Below are 22888 nucleotides of genomic sequence, written 5' to 3'. Positions count from 1 at the left end.
GCACAGCCATGCCACCATTAGGAACTGAGGCTGAGAACTAACACTGTCACTCAGAAGTGTGACCCAAAATGCAAAGTGCATCAGCAAAGGGTCATGAGAGCTACTGAATGCTGCTGTCAGAAGCAGAGCACGTTTTAGAGGCACAGAGAAGAGGTGATAAAAGGGGCAGGAGATTGCTCAAAGACCAACTCACGGGTGCAGGGCATGGAGGCAGCGTCGCTTTCGGCTCGGAAGAAGCCGCGATCGCAGGTGCAGGACGTGGAGCCTTCCCAGATGGAGTAGCTGTGGGGAGGGCACTTGGCACAGGCAGCGTCTGTCGAGAGAGCCTTGTAGTATCCGATTTTGCAAGCTGGATGGAGGAACAGGAAGGGAGAGTGTTACTGGCCCGGGCTGTGATCATAAATTGCTAGCTTACTCATTCAAAATCAAGGCAGGAGACGTTTCAAAGAGATCTAATGATGTCCTCTTAGCCCCAGGTGAAGAATTAACAATCATCACACTCTTAATGAGTAGTCCTACGTCAGGGGATACTGATTTCTAATTCCAACAAGGAGCCATTTTAAAAGCTGGCTTAGAGATGGCAAAAAAAAAAAATAAAATTATACTCTTCTGTTGACACTGGCAGAAAATCAGCTGCCTCTTTGTGCTTACTGTGGAGTTGCATGTGGCTTAACCCATGTCCACCTGCACCCCACACACACAGAGCATGACAAAAGGGGTGCAATTGGTTTATTCTATGACCACTTAAGGAATGGCAGCTGACAGTCAGACACTGCCAATTTTTAAGAGGGAGTGGGACAGGAACCCAACATGCCCGGAAATGGCACATCTCCCTCCTGGCAAGGCAGAATTCATTTGGCTCTTTCTCATCAAGGGAGGAGAGCAGCAATGCTCTCCCCTGCTCAAAGCTGGGGCACAGCAGTAGCTGCACCAATGCCACCCGGGCCCACGTGCAGCTGGCAAGCTTTGGGTGACTTCAGCTTCATAAAAGCTACTTTTACATCACTTGGAAAAAACTCATGAGCATCATTAATAACACATTTTCATGGTGGCTAACAGGTATGTCATCCTAGAAATGTCTCCCTTGGCTAGAGAAAAAAGCCCACCATCACCACCACTGGCTTTTAGCACTGCAGAGAAGAGAGAAAATTCCCAGGCACCCAAACCAGTAAAAAGGAAAGGCTGTTCCCAGTATTTACTGTGTGACTCACTCCCACATCTTGTCATTTATCACCTACACTACCTTTAGAGTTCCCCTGCTACACACAGGCTCCTGTTGGGAGGGCATAAGCCTGCTCACAGCCAGGGCTCACTCTTGCTGTTTCAACCTTTCCTTAGTCCCCCTCACTCTTTCCCTGCTTCTCTTATGAAGCCCTCCAGTGGGAAATATAGAGGGATATTAGTAACACGTTTCTAAAAGAGCAAGTTACTTCATTCTTATTAGCCAAAGCCATTTATGAAATGTCCTTAACAAGTCCTGACTTTACGATGTGCCACATGCCGTGTGTGAGAGCGCTGGGGGATCAGCCTGGTGACACTTGCTGGGGCTGCCACAGGACCAGAGGAGCCTGGGAAAACACATTGCCCAAGTGACTGGGATTTACAGAGCTCACATGCATCGTGGCATTAGATAAGGTTCGACTTGCAAGGTGTGTTTTGGCCATGCTTCAAATAGCCTTGGGGTTTCCATTAAAAGCAGCAGCTACAGCTCTGGCAGGGAGCACTGCAGGGGTTAAACCCAGCCTGACCCATGTCAGGAACGGTTTTGGTCCCTGAACACAAATTCAAACCCACCACCTCTGCCAGGCACCATCAGAATGCAAAGGCAACTCCTGGAAAACAGTTTATTCTGCCTGAGATGGGAATTGTCCAGCAAAGCAAACAAACAAACAAAATAACCCTTCTTTTTTTTAAACATATGATTTGCACTATCTGGTGAGCAAGTTGTTATATCCCTACGTGTTCTGGGCTTAACAACAGCAGCAATCAAGTGGCAGATTCTGGTCTTAGATATTACTCCTGGTTTTCACTGTCACAGCTCAGATGAGAAATATTCCTAAGTCTGTGTATGACCAGGAGAGACACCCACAGGAAGGATCTTGCTGCCACATATAAAGACAAGGCATTGAAAAACAGAATACAAGAGGAAACCAAGTTGACAGCCTTTATCCACAAAATTGTTTCTATCATTCACAGTTGTAATACTAAACATGTAAACTAATATTACTCTTAATATGAACATCACAAACCACAGAAATAATTAAACAGTGAGCTATCTTTAGCATATTTGGGGTATTAAAATACTTCAACAACTCAACTTCAACAATTTAGCTCAAGGCTGAAAATCCTATTTGGGCTATAACATGCTTCTAGAAAGACAAGAAAATATCACAGGTAAAGATTTTTGTGACCATTCCTCCCTATCTTTTCATACTCCATGGTCCAAAAGGGAATAGATGTATTCACTGGGTACTGCAAGGTCAACACTCTGTAACTCAAGGATTTTTTCCCCCTCGTTTCATGCACTGTATTTTGTTTTCTACTATATTAAGCCAAGATCATTAATATTTCAAGACCTGAAGAAAGCTCTCCAAACACACTGGCTGCTCCTGAAGCACACACAGCCATTTTGCTTCAAAAAATCAACTACTCCTGAAGACAGTTTTCTTCATTTTAGTGTGCTCAGAGATTCACCACATTTCACAACAGACATAAAAGGGCATTAGAGCATGTGCTGCATTAAACCAGGAGTTCTTTGCCCCCAAGAGCTCCATGGCAGCGCCACTTAAAAACTCCAACCTAATCCTGTAAAAGCTGTTCTTAGCATGAAGTGCTGCTGACACACCTCTTACAACTACAGATGGACTTTTTTTTGAAGGGTAATGATTTAGTAGGCAAACAAGAAGCCTGTACAGAACTCATTCCCTGGAAGTCTTTATTGCTTGCTCATGACAAATCTTCACGCAGCTGCTTTTCTAGGAAGGATTTGCTGGGTGAGACCCAGCATGAATGGGGTTCTTACACAGTTTTCGAAAGATGCCTTTGTAAAAAGATTAGTTCACATGTGCAATGCAAACTTTGAGTTCAATTTCTTAGCTTTGCCTTAATTAGTTCTTTCTGTGAGGTTTCTTTTTGTATTTTGAAGGAGAAAAAAAATTTTTCTCACATTCAGGTCGCCCCCAAGTGTAACACGGTTACAATCAGCTGCAGCACATTCAAGGGAAATTCTCAAACAAAAATATTTTCACTTCACAGTTTTTCCTCAGAACAAATCACATTAATTTAAATGGACATCAGCTTGAAATAATCACACTGATGTCTTTGAGTTATAATACTAACATCTATTTGATTTCTATTTCTCTTAAAGCAAGACAAGATCTGGCAAACATTGCTGGTCATTATTACATGCCTTTTCCCTTCTTTTTTCCAAATATATCAGAGTGATGCATGTCAAAACTTCAAAAATTGCTCTGAAGAATTATGGAACTTCAGTCAAATCTAGCTGTAAATTTTCTCAAGCTGTTTTTCCAACTCTGTTTTCACATTAAAACCTGACTTTCAGACTTAAAGATTCCTCAAAAAAAGAGAAAGAATACGTGTGTGGGCTGCAAAGTCTGCTTGCTTGGTTTCTCCAAATGCTCAATTTTTGACTAGAAAATTTCAGGCAACAATTTCAGAATTTAAAATCTCATCTCATAGTGGATGGGGCTCTAATCACATTCTTTTTAAACACTGCTACAACAAAATACTTGCATTAAATTGGTTTTAACTATTTTTAAATAAGCTATATTGTTGGGGTTTTTTATTGGGGGCAGGGCAAATATTGAAGAAAATTATTCTTTCAAATCTAGAGTTGTTTAAAAAAAATATTCCACAGTGCTTGCTCTTAAATTGTTCCTTTATCCTTGTGGAAATGGCAGTAATTCCTTCCGAGTTAGGAAAAGGCTTGGCACACCTAACAGTCCTTTAAAAAAAAATTAAAATAGTGTAATGTTCATAAAGGGTTGGATAAAGAAATAATCCCAACCTCTTTGCTGACAAATTCCTAAACCATTAAAAATGCAGTGCACATCCTAAAAGCATCTCAGGGAGCTCCAGGCAGAGGCTCTGGCAGTGCTGGAGGCAGGGATGGGAGACACCCCTGGGCCTGGCTGGGATCTGAGCAGTGACGGGATGGGGAATGCCCAAGGGGGCCAGCCCTGAGCTGAAAGCTGCTGGGCAGGAGCTCTGGCACAGCCCTGGACACCAGGGACCAAGGGAGCAGAAATCAGAAACCCTGCTTGAAGCCTCCGCCTCTGCTGAAGAGGATTGCAACCAAGAAAATACTGATTTCTGATTAGGACCTAATAAAGTGACTAGAGGGGAAAACAAGCACAGAAATGTGGCTTTATTCAAGCAAATCTAGTTAAGTCAATAAACTGAAGTTAGAAGCAAATGTGACAGAGATGTTGTGAAGTGCTCATCCTGTGGGACGCAGTCCGGCACAGGCCAGCAGCGCTGGCTGCAGAGCCATGGCCATGAGGTCCCTGTGCCAAAGGCTGAGCCCTCCACACAAGGAAAGGGCCACAACCAAACCGTGCTCCTGCTGCTGCACCCTCCTGCCCAAAAGGAGCCCTCTGTACGCCCAAGAACATTTATTATCACAGGCAGGCAAACAATGCTGCTAAAACCTGTGCAATCAGCTCAGTTGTCAGAAGCTATGCATTCCAGTTCCCTTTCTTGACGCAGAAAAATATGTTAGCTACATACCCAAGAAAACTTCAAAATTCCTTGAGAAGCAATGTTGAATCAAATCTCTCTCTGCGCACAACAGGGGAGAGAAAACTACTTTTAAGTCAATGATTGTAGCCAACTTTAAAGAAAGGTTCCAAAATAGTACTCTTGGTGAAATGAAGGACAAGGCATATAATTTAATAAAACATATTTCAATGTCACGTTTATACATTTCAGTGAGAAAAGAAATTTGTGTTTAAAGACTTGAAAAAATACTTTGATAGCACATTTGATGTGTTTCATCACTGGTTACTTTTCCTACAGCTCTTCTCCCTGGAAATATTTTGAGCTCACGTTTTAACTGCACCCTCAGGAACAAAAAGTTACTTTTACTTTTCCCCTTGAATGTTGTTCTTAGGCTTTAAGAGGATGGATTTTCTCTCTCTCATTGTAACAAAACTACATCTGCCACATAAGAAGGCAGCATCTTCTAAGCCTACTTTTACTGTTATTACCATTTCTGAACAGATTTTTGTGTGTTAATTATAGAACTCAATTGTTTGGATAGTCTCTTTTGATGAGCTTTCTGCCCCGCACCATGAACCCCTCTGTTATTGTACAGCTGTTTTTCTTCCAAATGCTCATCAGGGTTTTCTAATTGTCAAGCTGTCCCAGCAACCAGGTCTTTTGACCTAAAAGTCAAAGAAAGGGAGTCACCCTTGTCTCCCCGACATGAATACCCCAGCGGTCCCAGTGGGCCCCTGATACCTACGAGACAATGCCTTTCCAGATCATTGCCACTACAAGCATAATTGGGTTTGGGGTGAAATGAGAAGATTTAAAATAGGATGAATTAATGAGTTTCTTGTAAAATTAAGTCATTCTCCTGGTCCAATCTAATTACTCACTGTAATGCCCCTGAGGGTGATAAATAAAGATCCTTAGAAGCCAAGCAGGAGGAAAAAAAAAAAAAAAAGCTTTCTCTTGAGCATTTCTTAAAAGTCAAGTTGTAGAATGTGATGTGATATACCAAATGCTCTTTCCAAATAACGTCAGATTCCTTTGATGTTCACACTGGAAGATCTTTGCCTCCTGTTAATAATGACTGTACTATTGCTACACATAAAAAGGAGCTCCCCATCTTTAGCTGGTATCTCTGATGAGAAAACCAGTATTTCTACACACTAAGCATGTATTTTCAATGCATGAGTGGCACAAGGAAACACAAAAATCCCACTGGGGAAGAGTCTAGACTGTTTGACTGCAGAGTACTTTTACTCCATGATTGGGTAAAAAACTCAGGAAGTTCAAAACAGAAATAAAGGGACCTTCGAACATTAATGTAGTATGATTTGAAATCCAAACTCTGAGTGTCCAAGCCACTGGACCTGTGCATGCAGATACCCTAAGCAGGTTAAGCACTCACACCTCCTTTGCAAAGCTGCAGCATAAATCAAGTGGAGGAGCTTTTCACACACCCAATCTGAACAATCATTAACAAAAAAATAAATCTCTTTGGTTATTTTTTCCTTAGCTACAGGTCTGTTGCTGGTGCTGTGGCTTGCTGATTTAAGGCAGGGTACTGATCCCATGATGCCAGTCACAACAGAACTTAAACACTTTTGGCAGATCTAAGAGTGCCTTGCCTGATTGTGCACCCATGGAGAGACCTCACTGACAGGTGGCCAGATTTTTATTTGGCTCATGGGAGATTAGAAAGTCAGTTGCCTACTTCAGTTTAAGAAGTGAGGAGCTGGAGTGATCTTTGGTGTGGAAACAAGCCACCATCGCCATCCAAGGTCTCTTACTGAACCCTCAGGAGTGAAAGGGATGAGGCACTCACTGCAAGGTGCCCATTCCATTGCCACAGCCTGTCAAAGACAGCAGGGAATGGCAGTGCACTGCCCTCAGCCAAACCCTGCTGCACCATCAGGCACATCCCACTAGCTCCACTTCACTTAAATTCCCCTGTGCTCAGTCCTCTCCTGTAACACTTCACTTTGACAGCCTCTGGTGGACCTGCAGGGCCAACACTGCCAGTGAAAGCCAAGGCAAAAAGGCATTCAATACCTCTGCCATGTCCTTGGTCACTAGATCTCCTCCCCACTGAGCCCTGGGACCGTGTTTTCCTCAGCCTTCCTTATTGTGCCCACAGGAGCAGGTGTTCTGGGCGTCCTTCGTATCCCGCACCAGACAAACTCCAGCCTGACTTTGGCTTTCCCAACACCTCCTCTGCATCCTCAGGCAATGGCTGGACTCCAGAATCCTCCTGGGTGCTTCTCCTGTGTGTCTGAGCTGTGCCAAGGGCTCCCTGCCCATCCACCTCGGCCTTCTGCAGCTGCTGTGCCTGTGCTTGCAGCAGCATGTCCTTTAAAACCCACCACCCATGTGGGCTTCTTCACTGCCCTCCTGATAAAATTCCTGAACAAGCCAAAATCTTCTGACCTGAATTGCAGAACTTTAATTTATTTTTTTTTAATATACATGAAATCCAGGGAAACAAACCACAAAAAATGAAGTCTCCAGCTGAGGAAAGGGCACAAGCACAACAGGACTGGGCATCTGACACAGCAATCTGTTCAAGAGAGAGAGCTACAGGCACTAACAAAACTCCTAGGTGTATGACACAAGAACCAGAATGGCCTATTAATCCCGGCCAAGGAGGTCCTGTTCACCTGGGCATCATTTTCTTTGCACAGCTTTCAGAGCCAATTGCCAGATGTTTTTGCCATGCACTTGGGCACTGCACAATCCTCTCTGAAGGGACAGGGCTTGTGGGTTTGGAGTGCCACTCCTAAGCAGCATCACTTCTCCTGTGTTTCACACAGAGAAACATACCGCTTGTCTTCTACAGAAATATTGCAAATCAACTTGCACCTCATGCAAAAGAAATATAATTACGCTGATAATGCAATCAATTGAAAAGCTTAAATTTGTCCATCAGTCAGATCACTTAAATCTTTCATCGGTCCCCTTTTTCTAAAGAAACTAGATAGTCAAAATCATAAACCAAAAAATTAAATACATGTGCAATTCATATATTAAGTTTAATAGGTACGTACACAGAAAAGTTAAAAATGAAAAATTAGCTTTAATTCTTAAAAATTAAGAATTATTTTGAACTTTGCTACGTAGCTGATAGGTCATAACTGCTAAAAAAACCTCTTCTTAAAAATATAGGAATTTGAAAATCTCACGTTTCTATGTATTAATAATAATAGCTTATCTGTGCAACCCTTTTCTCTGCTACAGCTGTGGTAGCTGGGGGAGTAGATGGGGATAAGCTTGACATTTCTCACATCATGCTCACTCCTGGTCTTTGACAGCACCCTGATCTCACGTCAGCTCTGTCAACTCCACCAGCACACAAAGCTCCCAGCCCTGCTCCAGAGGGGGGAACAGCTGGAAAAGCTCACCAAGGAAAATCAGCCCCTGGACAGAACACTTGCTGCATTGGGCTTTTGTCTGAAATAAAAATAGAAAGCTAAAAATTCAAGGACTAGGTGAAAAAAAATTGTGACTGAAAATAACTGAAAAAAAAAAAAAAATAAAAAGCCTTTCCCAGTGAGAAGTCAGCACTTTGCAGGAGAAGTGAAAATCCCAACCTGCTCTGCTCTCTACAGGAAGATATTTGCCAGCACTGGCAGCGCAAGCGAAGCGGCCGACGGCCACCAGCAGGAAGCACTGGGGACACGCTGTGCCTGCACAGTGGCACTGGGACCTGTCCCCTCCTTGCAGGCAGCAGAGCACTGAAAGCACACACAGCCCCACATTTCAGCGCTTTAAGGAAGAGGAACGTGCTGCTGAACTGGGGACTTGGCAGGGCACTGTTTGCATGTTTACTTGTACAAAGTGTTTGAACACTGAACAGATGCCCTGGTAGGACAGAGCGCCTCTGCTCAGGAGCAGCCGTGTCCTTTTGGGGAGCAGAGAGCACCAGCACTGACCCAAGTGCTAAGGGCATCTCTAAAACACTGCTCTGAGCCAAGGGTTCGATGTTCTGCTCCTCAGAGAGCTCAGGCTGTCACTCTGCTCTATCACAGACTTCATCTAACTTTGGAAGTTTAATCACCTTTCTACAAGCTGTAAGATTTAAGGGATGAGTCAACTAATCAGTTTCAAATAATTACTCAATTAGAAAAACAAGTTGATGGATTCTCTTGAACAGAAGAAGCACGAGGAGAATCACAAAACTGACAGATTTTCAAGCAAACCTAAGATAATAAGGTGGGGCTTTTTTTATAAAAAACCCAAAACAGAAAAACGCGATTTATGTTCTTTAGTAACTACATTTTACAGGGAGGAAAAAAATCCCTACTGAAGTTTTATGATATACTCCAGTGAAAGCTGATTAATTGGCCTGAATCTCTACATTAACAAGCCCTAATCCTCTTGTCAGGAGACCTGCTTGCAAGCTTCTCTCCCCAGTGGTGTAAAAGCACTGATGAGAACAGAGATCTGTATCTCAAAAGCACTGTCCAGCCAGCCTGGGATTATCTCTCATCTCCTAAATCTTAACAGCTCTGTAGAAAGGCAATTAAACCTCCAAAGTTAGATAAGTCTGTGATAGAGCACAGCATCAGCTTGAGCACTTTAAGACAGAAAGGCCCACCACAGAGCTCTGACATTCCTGTTTAAAATATCTGTTTGCTCCTAACACAAGCATCAGCTCAGGGTCCTGGACTTTGCAAAGATTGTACTTGTAATGTATTATAGAGCACCTAAGACGTTATTCCCCGTTATTTTAAAGGTGCTTGTATTTTATGCAGGCTATTGAGACATTGCAAATTGGCTGAAATAATTATTACATTAATACCCCTTGACAAATTGTCTATTGTGAAGAATTTGAGGATTGATGCTGGCCTTCAATCCCTTAATGCTGTTTCTTTTGTGCAAGTGGAATTTCACTCTGCAGCAGAACTCAGCATAGCTGCAATGTTTTCTGCTACTGTTTGAACTTGTATCATGAGTGTGATGGCAGCAAACTAAAAACTACAGTGTTTTTCTGGGCTTTTTTTATTCTGGCTTTAACTGTGAGCAGCCTGGAACACAATTAAACTTCCTATCTCCAGAGCTATAGCAAGATGTCTTAATATGGTTTAATCATCACATCCTCTATAGATGGCTGTACAGCATTATATATAAACAAAAAAAAAAAAAGCTATTTTGGTCTCCCCAGAGAATTGCTTGACACAAAGGTTTTGGAAGATGCCTAAATATAGACAGTTCTGGTGAGATCAGGGTCTATGCAAGATAACAACTCTGCACTATTTTTGACTGTTTAACAAAGATGCTGGGAACACAATGACTTCAAAAAACCACTGCTTTGGCTCTCCCCAGCACTAAAGAAAATAGACAAGGTGCTTACAGAGTCATTTAGTTAGGGAAAGAACCGAGTCCAACTGCTAACTCCTCACTGCCAAGTCCACCACCAAGCCATGTCCCTAGGTGCCACATCTACACATCTTTTAAATACCTTTGCTTCTGAGAGACTCCCATCAATACCACTGTAAAAAACTATCAAACCTCTACTAAGTAGTACATCAATCAAAATAGTGGCATGCAAATCATGATCCATTAAGTACTTCACACTTGATTACCCACGACACTTTAGAGAGGGTCATACATTGATGAGTTGCTTCTCTCTTCTTTGCCCTTTGCTGTTTGGAGCACATGAGCACTTTTAGTTCATTACCAATGCAAAATGTAGCACAAAGCTCAACTTCAGCAAGAGGAAAACAGCAGCCCAATTGTTTGTCCTTTTCTCCCTAAATCTGCTCAAGCTGCATGTTTCTCTGTTCTACACAGATCCCACCTTTTCAGAAGTGTTGGACTTGAGGCACATGAAGCTGCACCCTCGCTTAAATGTGGCACTCGCTGAAAGAGGAAGAAGACTCAAACCACCCAGGATTTCCCTAGATGCCTTTTTTCACCCCAACCCTCTCCTAGATGTGAAAATCAAGCTGAAGTTTCACAGAATGGGTAAGGTTGGAAGGGACCACTGGATGTTCTCCACTCCAACCTCTCTGCTCAAGCAGGGCTCTGCAGAGCACATTACTCAGGATTGTGTCCAGACCACTCCTGAGTATCTCCAGGACAGGAGATTTGCCCCTCACGGGGCAAACCTACAAACCCCCAAACATGCCAGGAGCCATCTGGAAGCTATTCACCCACACTTCTCCCTCACAGCCTGAAGCTTCTCAATGAGGGGCAACCTCACAGCTACATGGAGACCAAGACAGCTGTAATTCCTGGCTCTGCCAGAGGCTGAGAACAGCTTGCCCGGCCTGCCTCTGGCATTCATGGACACAACACTGTCTTAGAGAGGAAAAATCATTCCTTTTCCTCCCAGTGGGTCTGGCCTCACCTTCTGCTCACTAACTTCCAGCTTGACTTCCTACAGATCATGGGAGATTGCTTTTTTATGGATAACTCTCCCACAGGAGTTGATGGCATGAAAGAAGCAGGGAGCAGAGGAAGCAGGGCTGCTCCTTTGGGCCCCCTAAATTGAAAAGGGTAACCACACAGACACCCAAATTGTATGCTTCAATATACCTGCCTCAGTTTATCCACTCAGGCAATGGCAATAAGATTCACAATACATACACCTAAAAGCTGTTGTGAGGTTTAATTAAGCAATAGAGCACTTGGAGATCTGCAGATAACAAGATGCCCATAAAACAAGAGGAGGTGATTATTTCTGATGAAACAAATCATGGCAACAGCCTTACTCAGCAGGGAATACCCAGGGCTGTCTCAGCTCTCCTTTTACAGCCCTGATGGAGGAAGCTTGTAGAGATTGTTCAGCTGCTCTTTTGCATCTCAGGCTTTGGTGGGACATTCAAGAGGATGCAGCAAAATGCCTGCACGGGCCGCAGTCTCAGAGATGTGAAATACAGCCCTGATTTAAAAATCAAAGAGCTGGGAATCTTCTCCTGTCAACAAGCCTTCCAACAGAGAAGAATAATTTAGCAAGAATAGCTGAAATCTCCCACCTTAGGGTGATTGGGTGGCTGTGAGGAGAAACGCGTTTTGGCAGTTCCCACATTCTTTTGTCAAACTTCTGTTGTCTGGGAAAGAGCAGAGTGCCAGAAGCCCTTGCAGGTGAATACCTTGGCTGTTTTATGCTCATTTGATTCAGAGCAATAGCGTGTTTATCTAGATGTTTGGAAAGTTATTAATGAGATCAGCAAATCCTTTCCATGTATAAATTGTAAATCACCTTCAGCAATGCCGTGTAAGTTATCGAGTCAAGTGAGAACATGCCTATTTATCTGTGATAGTCTTTTATCACCAATAAATAAAAGCAAGACAGGGAATTACCTCAGGAGAAAATAGCTCTGAAGCAGAGTCTGTTAGGTCACCAACAGAAACACCAGCACAGGAGAACCCCTGTGAAGTTGTGTATAATGACATTCTGAAGGACATGCCCAGGAGTGGCACTGCACCAACCCAGAAAGAGAAGGAGAGCAGCTCTCACTGCTGACCCCATTCAGGTGCATTCAGAATGCTTTCCACCACTCTGGTTCACCAGCACAGAGCAGATGTCTCCTCCACGGCTGCACAGAGTGCCTCTTTTCATCCTCACACATCCCTGCAGACTGAGGGGAAGGCACTTGATGTACTGAGGCTGGTTTGGAGGACCTGCGGTCACAGCCCCAGCAAGGTTCAGAAAAAGAACAGCCAAAGAGAGACCAGTTTTATGAGTGCCTGCTGGGGGTTCTGGACAAGAAGACTCAGAATTTGAGCTGGACTCAGTTTTTAAATCACCTACTATCCTGAATTCATAAGATGCATGGCATCTTTAAATAAGAGTTCTGCCCATCCATCTTCCAGGTCCAGGCAACCCAGAGATTTACAGCACAGCTGCTGCTCCAGGAGTACAGGATTTGGCCCAGTTTTGCAATGGACATATCACCTGGTAAAACTTTAAAGTAGGGGTTTTTATGGAGGCAGACATTTAATGAATGCTTTAAGAACTCTTCAAGGGTCCTGCAGAAAGTCTCCCTTTTGATGAGAAGGTAAATTAAATAAAGTCCTGAGGGAACAAAGCCAATGCCAGGCATGACCAAAAATAGCTGTGATAGGTCTCTCCTGTCCCAGCTTAGCAATTGCCAGGCAGCTCCAGGGAGGCCCTCAGCAGACACACCAGTGAGCAGCAGAAATGATGAATTACAAGAGGATGGCAGGGCCCTCTGACTTGCTCCAGGGGAAGCATCTGGAGTGTGAATCCACCTGTACCAGAGCAAAGCCACCGTGGCTGAAAGCCTGCACGGTGGAGGAGCCTGTTGCTCCTGTGGGAATGGAACTCACACCGTGGGCACTGCAGGAGGCACAAACCACGGCAGGATAACACAGTTTAGAGACCAGCTCCAGCATGAGGAATGAGCCCACAGCTGAGCCAACTGCTAAAGCAAATGAAGACTTCCCAGGTGACTGGCTAATGTCAGCTAGTGCTCCCGAGGGGTTTTCTTCCCTCTCTCCATACGGATCCCAGGATGCCAACCCCATTCCTAGTGGGGCTTTGTCAGGTAGCCCCAAGCCTCCTGCAGCTCTGGTCACCAGAGCAGGTACCCAGAGGGCACACACAGTCCCCAGGCTGGGATCCAGGTCAGGACACAGCCCAGCCCACAGAGCCTTCACTCCAGCAATGGTGACACACAAGAAGGAAAGTTTCCCTTTGAATTCCTGCTGGATGTCATACAGCTGCTAATTAGGAGAAAGTGACAAAACAAACACAGTTCTGCTTCTTAATCTGGAAAAGCATCTGTCCCCAACAAAACTACTGGCAAATAAACTCAACAATAACATTCCATTTCGGCTTGGAGGCCCCCATGGTTGACACGATAGTCATATATTCAAATATCTACACAATACTTAAATTAATGCAAGATAATAAAGAAATTAATTATGGTAACCATGGAGCTATTTAGAAATGGCCAAAAGCACCACTGACTTGAGTCCAGGCCACAAGAATTTATTGCAGCCAGGAGAAGTGGTGGCAATGCTGGCGTGTGGCTCACGCCCGCCCTGATCACCCTGTGCTCTTCCTGCTATGATAAGCTATCAGCTCTTATGAGCACCACCTTATCTGCTCTCACTAAACCATATCAAGGCTTAATTTTGCCTCAACAATTAACAAAATGCTATCACCAACATCCGAATTTTATATAAGATAGCTTAGGAGAGCGAGGTTTTAAAATGCTCTTGACATGATGATCTTACAGAAGTTAAACAAATTTGATTGGGTATGCAGAACAATCTGTTTCCAGCATACATTTCTCACTTTTCAAGAGATCCCAAAGTCACACAGAGTAACCTCCACTCCCACCCTCAGCCAAGACAGAAGACCTGAAGCAGAAATGGATTTTTTCCCCCTTTTTCACTCTGCCTCTGCCAACTACCAGTAGGGTCTTCCCAAAGTAGAAATACCTTTTCATTGAAGGTATTCAAGAAATTTCATTGTCTTCCTGGTGTTCCTCTGACTGTTGAGTTTCACACAGAGAGGAACCTCAGAACTACAGATGGATAATCCTCTAGAGTAGCCCCAGCATCCACCTATGGCCACCAGAGCTTTTCCCCTGTGCCCACCCCACAGAAGGGTTACTTGTACTCTGCTTTTAACCAGCAAAACCTAGTTCCCAGAAGATTTGTTAGGTTGTTCCAGCAAGGAGTCCTCCAGGGACCACCATCAGCTTGAATTTGCAAGCACTTCGTCACTCGCTTACCAAAATTTTTATTAGACTATTAAAAAGGAGAGCCTGTACTTTCAGAAACTAATGCTCAGCTCAGCATAGCAGTTTTCCATGTTCCTCACTTGTAATTACTTAGCGCTTTCTCTTGCATGCATTCATTAAGAAATATAAATTTAAATAAACAAACCCCAGATTTTCTAGCAGAACCAAACCATTAAATTTGTACATAATCAAAACTCGAGGCAGTTAAGCAGAACAGGAGGAAATGTGCTGGCTGCAATGATTTAGTTATGGCGTGTCTGATGTGCCAAGTTTATTTTCTAGACATAATTTTCCTATGTGGAGGTGCAGCCAAACAGCAGCCACTAATGGATCAGTAAATCTGCACTGTGCCAGGCAGAGCCCCAAATACATGAGATCAGCAACCAACTGGGGGAAGAGAGGATTTTTGCTATATTTTATTCCAATGCATTTGCTTAGGTTTTGTGAATGAGACACATAGGGCTATTTTTGCAGTTGTACCCAACCCATCATGGGAGATAAGCAATCTTTTGTAAGACCCATACGAATCACTTTTTCCAACATTAAGCGGATCTTGGTATTGCAAACACTTAGTGACTTTATTCAGGCATGCGCCAAAGAAGCCAAGGCCAAAAGACATGGCAGCTGCTCTGGGACATTAAAAGGTTTCCCAGAAATGCTGTCAAGGAGCAGCCTCAGCATCCAGACACCTCAGTGGTTACCTGAACACTCACAGAGAGCTGCTGCTGACTCATAACCCAATTGCACAGGAAATTCTGCAACTGGGGAGCACAGGGCTGCCTCAGAGGTCCCCCGCCTTGTTACGCACACAGAGCCCATGACAAAGAGCATTTGCAATTCAGAGCACTCACAGATTCAAGGGCAAAGTTTCCAAGTTTCAGGAATTCACCCTAAGTGCAAAGTCTAAATCAGGGGTACCAACAGATTGATTTTTTAGCTTCTACCTGAAGAAAGCAAAGATGAAGGCTATCATTAGTTCAGCTTCTTGAGGGGGACTTCCCTGTCAGTGTGTGTTAGAGACTCGTTAAACAAACTGTTCTGCAGTAAATCACATGGAAACGTGAACTCAGCAAATGCCAGAGGCAATGGCAGGCGGATATGAATGACAATCACAAAGGCGTGTCCGGATGCTTGAGGTATGAGCCATGATGAAGTGCCCGTGAAATTTCACCTGCCCACATTGGGACAAGAGGTTGTTGCCTTCGAAAAAGGGAAAAAAAAAAAAAAAAACGAGGGGAAAAAAAAGCACTTGATGTGCTAATTAGAAAGTAAACTCTGTGTCTGAACAGACATCCAAATATTCCAGCCTCAGCAGGGAATAAAACCTAGAGATTGTGGGAATTAGTCTGAATCAGACCTCACTAAATGGTCATGGAAAGGTTGGAGGAAGAGAGTGCCAGCCAACATTTACTGCAAGCACCTCTTTAGTCAGAGGGAAGAATGAATTTTTTTCACATAATCATTCATTTGTACTTATGGGCTTCTAAAATAGATTTAGCAGACCTCTGTTCATCTTCTCTGAGCTGCTTTTGATTCTTAGAAAACACACGGAGCTGATAACAATCCTTGCAAATTTCGAGAAAGAAAAGCAGACAGACACATACCTTAGCTGATTAAATGTTGAACATTAACATCCATTACCATCACCAGCAGCTAGAGATAACTAACAAAGAGGAACATGAAATCACATTACTGCATTCAGCAAACCTTCAGAAAATGCTACTTTTCACAGTCAAAAATAGCATACCTTACCAGCCCAGATTTCATCAGCCCATTCTGTCAGCAGTAAAAGCTGTTTTCTAGGCCAGGCATTTTCCATTAATGCAATCTGATTTGCCATTGCATTTTGAGAAAGCTAAGGTGAATGTGTGATACTGAGAGAGGATGGTCGGTAATCCAGAAATGAAAGACTGAAACTCCTCATGTAGGGCAAGGTCAAAGAACAGCTGCCCATGGAAACCCCTGCACAGAGAGACTTGCAAACCACATTCTCACTGGTACTCCCAGGAGCTTTGTACTAAGGGTATTTTAAATAAACAGCCACATACATCTCAACAAATGATTTAAAAAATGTGAAGGTAATGACTTCTCATATGGCTTTACTACTGCTTGCACTTAGAAATATGTCACCTGGGTAGTTTTATCTCCCACATTAGTTGATATTTAAGAAGTTCTGATTATTACTCACACTGTTCTGAGTGTTATATCTGTTCCTAGCAACTGAGAGAGGAAAACAAGCCAAAATAAAACATAATGGTATTTTTGAAGCCACAATGTAATAGCCACGTGGGATAAAATCCTGCCTGCATGTTTCTAAGAACTGTGGTACCATGGAGAATTAGTGATGAAAGAGCTGGTGGAAGTTTTTGATAAAGACAACTACCTCTCATAAGCTACAAGCAAACTAAACAAAAATTAACAAGCTCCATAAAGCAATTAAAATCCAAAGTGTAAAGTAGATGTAATGACTCAAAGCCTGCTCACTGCTCTCATAAAACCGCCCTCATAATGCATGGCCTGAGCCTCCTCACCCTGATATCACCATAAAATTAAACAGCAAATTGAAATTCTCATCCTCTGTCAGTGGGGTTTCACAGATGGAAAAGCTGTAAGGCAGGAGAAGCAGGGCCAAGGGCCATGCACTGAGAAGCCTCACAAGAAAGCAGATCTGTGCACCTCAGGATGCCTGGGTTTGGCTTGCCAGAGGCCAGCTATCAGCACTGCACTCCCTGCACGCTGTGTGTTGCTTTATCAATCCCACCCTCCACAGACAATTAAGTGAGCACTGTCACTCACATCCTAGAGGCAAAGCACATCCCTCCTGGCAGCGAGAAAAAGCCTGGAATAATTCTCCAGTGGGCTTAAAACAAAAAAAAAAAATTAAACTAACCAAGTCATCCCCACCCCAAACTGCAGAAGGGAACAAACACCATGTAAACCCCTAATTTCTGCATTTTAAACCTGTCTCATTACTGGGTGGACAACGTTCCTCTTTGCATCCTGCCCTCTGCACTGACAATAGAATACTGCTTACAACTCAATGCGATTCAGCCTCAAGAGAACATTCTCATTCTAGACTAGCACCCAGCTGAAAAGTTTCAGAGATGTTGTAAGACTCAATACAATAAAACAACTGTCCTTGGTCCCCCACATAACAAGGCTTTTTTAGTGTTTCAAATAACCAATACACATTCCATGCATATTTAAACACATCTTTGTATTATTTCTTTATAAAGACAACTTTGGTCCTCACAAAAGAGGCTGTTCATGGTCTTAGGTAATGCAGAGTACATTAATTGGGCAATTCCTCACACTTATTTTGGAATGCTAATTCGGACAGAACCCAGCTCTCACTGCACCCACTGTCATTTGCTGACTCTTTGGAGGGGTGGCAATGAATCAGGAACACAACAGCACATTTGTGAGGTGAATTTCAAGCATGCTTGGCCATCACAGCATGGCTTGAGCAGGGCCCCTGAACCACCAAAGCTGATGGGTTGAGATTTAACCACCCAGTTTTAGGTGGTAGATGTCATCAGCAATTAACTTTGGGATCAGCTTTTAACTTTGGATGGAGTAAGAGAGTTCAAAAATTAACTAGATAGATACTGGCAGGGGCTATCACCAAGGCTCTGCCAGGAATGAAGCAACTCTTAGTCCCTGCTTATGCAGCTCATATCAAAGTTAACCCTCAAATTAATGATATTAAAGAATCCATACTACATAATAATTTAGGGCATCACCTGCCTGCAGAAAACACAAGCAGCATGTTTAACAAAATGGAACGGGCCATGAAGCACGAACCTCCCCAGCCTGGGTTGGAGCAGAGGAGCCCAAAGCAGTGAGGATTTGCATGGATGTCACTGCACCCCTCCTGCTCTCCTGCAGCCATTCCCGAGGCTGTGCCCTGAGGAAGGCTGAGGAGGGAAAGTGGAGCCTGGCTGGGGCACCGCCCTGCAGCACAGGGAGCTGGAGGCATCAGAGCCGTGCCCTCTGAAGCTGGGATTGCTCAAGGAGCTCCAGGATGGAACGGGGCAGCCCCAGGCTGCCTCTGCAGTGTGCAGGCTGGTCCTGGCTCCCCAGGGCTGCTGAGCCCTCTGTGCCTGCCCTGCAGGGGCTGACTCAGCAAGGCTTGGGCGCTCCAGGCTGAGAGCAGCCCGTGGGAAAGGCTTGGCTTAAAGCTCCTCCAGATCCACTCTTTAGCAAAGCCTGGTCCATAGCCCCACTCCTTCCCTTCCCATCAGCATTATGGCATCACAACCAGAGTTAGTCAACCACTTGCTGTCCTCAGCAGTTTGAGTACATCAGTTTGCCACAGTTACTTTGTCCCAGCAAAGCCACCAGTGACATACTGTGACTTGTAATGCTGCCTCCCTTTATGCTTCCTTAGGGTACCCTTACATGGCCTTTCCTCTTTCTCAAAACAAAACTTGGCTAAATCCACACAAAATTAAACACAGAGGACCAGAAAGACCCTTCTTTCCTTTAAAGACTTTTCACTGAGAAGTATTTTTGGCAACTGGTGTTTTTTATGAGCGGGGTAATCACCTAAAATTTTACAAGACCCCATTCAGGTTCTGATGATTTATGTGCTTCTTTCTTACACAAAAAGATGCACTGAAACAGGGAGAAGCCCCCACAGCCAAGCCCTGCTGTGAGCACCATCCCTGCAGCTCAGGTGAGGGCTCTGAGCACTGCCACCCCTGCTCAGCTGACACATCCTCTCTCTCTGCTAGGCAAACATCACTGCTGACCCCAGCCCTTAATTTCCTGCTACTCCCGCCCTGTTGCAATGGCATTCCCAGCAAGAGCTTTAAATAACAGCCTGGGGTACAAGGAGAGTGACTAACTCTCCACATTTCCAGTCACACACGGTAATCTCCCAACAGCAACAGCACTGACAAGCCCTTCCTGCAATACCCCATTTAGCAGACATATTTTTTTTCAGTGGAAAGATGCTGGTAATCATATCTTAGAGCAATTAGAAACACAAATTGTTTTTGCCCTTTCTCCTGGCAGGCCCTGGCTGGCGGTGCCCTTGAAGAGCAGCCAGGACAGGTAGGGCCAGCTGCTGCTGCAGGGAGCAGGAGGGGCTGAGCCCCAGGGCCTGAGCTCAGCTCAGCCTGCTGGGCTTAGCAGCACTGCTCTGCAAGGCAGGGCTCAGGCACAAAGGCTGGCTCAGGACCAGATCAAACCAAGCAAGACAGGGCGGCTTTGAAATGGGGAAGAGCATCCCAGTGGCCAGGGTGGGTGACTAGCCATGGTGAGAAGATGCTGCCCTCATTAGGGCTCAGTGTTTTTCAGACAAGGCTCACTGGACAGCAAAACACCCACCTCACATGAGAAAGCAAGCTCCTAATAGAAGGTAAACAGTGGCACTGTAAACTTGTCATATTTTATTGCACTGGTATTGCACTCACCCATGAGAACACTACAATGGTCTTTATGACTCTAAGAAACTTCAGAATGTTTACACTAAAATCAGCATGAGCCCTCAGCTAAAAAATGCACTTCCAATTTTATTAAAAACTAGAAACCCGGTGATTTGCTCACATTCACATAATTCAAAGGAACAGGCCTTCTCTGGCACTTCCCTAAGCTCAGGAGTTTATACTAGAAAACAAAATTAGTGTTGTAGGTTGAAGCTACTCTTTGATCTGCTAAATAAATCCATAGTAAATTCAGGTTCAATTACAGTATTTAAATTTATGACATCCACAGTGCTTTGTGAAGTTAGTGACAAATGCAATTTCATATAGAAAACATGTATTAACGTGCACAAGCCACAAAAAAAGGAAAAATCAATTGGCTCTATACAGATGTATCAAAATGTACTTTGACAGTTTTATACAGTCTTTTACATGCATTTGTCAATACATTTGATTGCAGCTGTAGATACTGTGAACAACTCAGTGTTACAAAGAAATTTTTAGTTTGATACATGGAAAAGTAAAATCTGCTTTACTGATACACCTACATGCATATTCACCAATGCAGTCATTGTTACTGCCAAAATTTCATTTGCATGCAAAATACCTCTGGTGCAAATTACCAATAACATAAGGGAGCCCATGAAATGTTAAAGACTTCAAAGGATGAGAGAAAAACTATTTGCATTTTGGGCCTGATCCAAAGCACATAAAAGTCAAGTGGAATCTTTCCATTGGCCGCAACAGATGTTCTGACTTGAGGAAGTTTTGATGCAAGTCACTGACATAACAGCAGACCAGCAGGACCACAAAATCCACTTTCTAGAGAAACCGAAAGCTAACTTTGCTAAATACTGGTTTAGTGCATGGCAGCTGTCCCTCAGTTTCTCCCAGGACAATCTCTGCTGCCTCTCCTGCTATCCACAGCACATCTTTGTTTGATAGCCCACATTCATTCAGCTTTTACACCTACATTTTCTTCTCTCTTGTTCACAGCTTTTTATTTCTTTCTTGCTCTGTAGATACATAACTTCATAACAGTGTTGTTTAATTCCACAAAAGTGACTTATGAGACAAGTACCTAGGCAGGACAATACAAAAACTGTCAAAATATGTTTTGATAGATCACTACCTGTAGAGCATCAACTGCTTTCAGTCCTTGAAAAACAGCTAGTGGGTCTCATAACAGAGGTAAGCTGCTAGCTGCTCTCATCTCTTTGGGGATAATCAGCTTAATCAAAGTTGCTTCAGCAACCTCTGCTCTATTCCATCAATGTTTTAGGTGCAACTTTTCATATGGCATGAATGTCGTAGTGGCTCCTACTCCAGGGCAGAAAAAGCCTGTTCACAGAAAGGACAGGAAACACAGTGTTGAAAATGAAAACAAGTGATTGGACTTGCAACAGTGCGGGTACCAGGTAGATAAATAATAGCATGTTTATTTACATAAACTTGAATGATTTATTCCTTTAGGAAGAAACATTTTTCCTAGTGTGACCCAAAAAAGAAATTAACTAATGAAAAGAGCATTTCTCTACCACAAACATTAGCAAATGCTGTATCTATTCTATGTTTGTCACCAGTAAGCAAAAGCAAACCCCTACAAATAAAACAAAACCAAAACAAAACCAGCAACACCAAAACAACCACCAAAAAACCCAAACAAAGAAAAGTACTAGGACATAATGCACATTTTTCTGCCTCTCTATACTTCAAAATCATAAGCACTCCTCACATTTCACTGCAAAAGGTTTTATTTCTTGGTTCTGCAGCTCAGGTAATGATATCATAACTCAAAGGTTCTGCAAGGCTCACTATAGCTCCGACCTCGTAAACAATTTTAATATCCCTTCCCCACATCCTCACAGATACAGGGCTGCACCTGAGCAGACAATATCTCCTCAGCAGTTACTTGCTTATTCAACTTGTAAGTGAGCACATGTACTACTCCACATTAAAATCAACCTGGATGCAAAGAGAAGGCTTCCTTTGCCAGAAGGGGAGCATCCTTCAACAGGCTGAGATACATCTGCCAAGTATCCCACAGGAGGGAATGCAAAATCCAGCCAAAATCCAGCACAGAGCCACAAAGCAAGGAGTGCAGCAGCATTTCTGGTGCACACATCTACTCTGGGCTGCTCTGAGTGCCCAGGAGGCTCCGGAGTGAGGAGAGCAGAGCAAGGAGCCAGGCAGCAGCAGCAGCACTTCTGCTCCTCTTTCCAGGTGAGCCAGGCAGAGCTCTTCATGGCCACTCTAAAGCATCCCTGACATTTCTCCATCATGACCACAGCTCAGATGCTCAGAGGGGATAGTAAGGCCAGGAAAATGAAGCTGTCAATCTCTTATGTAGGGCCATGATTCACTGGAAAAGCCGGGGCCTGTCCAGCATCCCTCTGGCTCCATGAAGGACCTGAACACACACAGAGGGTTATCCAAGACACCTCAAGAAGGTTCTGTTTAGCTGGAAGGAGCTGGTTAAACTGGAAAGCTGAACAGCACAGCAAGAGCTCTAGTAGCCAAGAGACCTCTTCAGACTGAAAAAGTTTCTCTTGAGGGAAAGGAGCCAGGAGACAGTATGATCAAATCTCACTTTCTAGGTCAGACCTCAAGAGCTGCTTTTCACCTGTAAGGCAATGGTGATCCCACAACAACTGTACAGGAGCCCTTTCCACAAGAGACACAGGTAGAGGTGATCCCAGTCAGCCTGTTCCCAGCCCCACACAGGATAAGATGTAGTTACACCATGCTACTGGATGTCTAACTTACTCTGAAAATCCTCTGACACTGAGATTCCCCCACATTCCTGGGCAATCTGCACTGGCACTACAGATCTCAGTCATTTAATTTTTCTTCCCCCTTGTGTCTAGCCTAATCTTTTGGTTTTGCTATTTTTTCTTGCCCTGTTTATCAGCTCTTTACAGCCAAATTCTGTGCACCTCTGGTTAAAGAATAAAGGTGAGAGACATTTCAAGATATCTTCAATTTTAAGCAACTCCAGCCTTTGAACTA

At 43.8% G+C, this 22888-nt stretch overlaps 1 protein-coding gene across 1 annotated transcript in view; it reads right to left on the bottom strand.

Annotated features, from left to right (window-relative positions):
• The window catches only part of EPHA4 (EPH receptor A4), a 105450-nt gene that overhangs the window by 64215 nt on the left and 18347 nt on the right, over positions 1 to 22888 (bottom strand). The window contains exon 4 of the mRNA XM_058031631.1: positions 194 to 349. Coding sequence (XP_057887614.1) covers positions 194 to 349 — 156 coding nt within the window. The remainder of the gene's footprint in view (positions 1 to 193; positions 350 to 22888) is intronic.

This window comes from Melospiza georgiana, chromosome 10 (genome assembly GCF_028018845.1).
Source record: "Melospiza georgiana isolate bMelGeo1 chromosome 10, bMelGeo1.pri, whole genome shotgun sequence".
NCBI lineage: Eukaryota > Metazoa > Chordata > Aves > Passeriformes > Passerellidae > Melospiza > Melospiza georgiana.
This window is presented reverse-complemented; position numbering and strand designations above follow the sequence as displayed.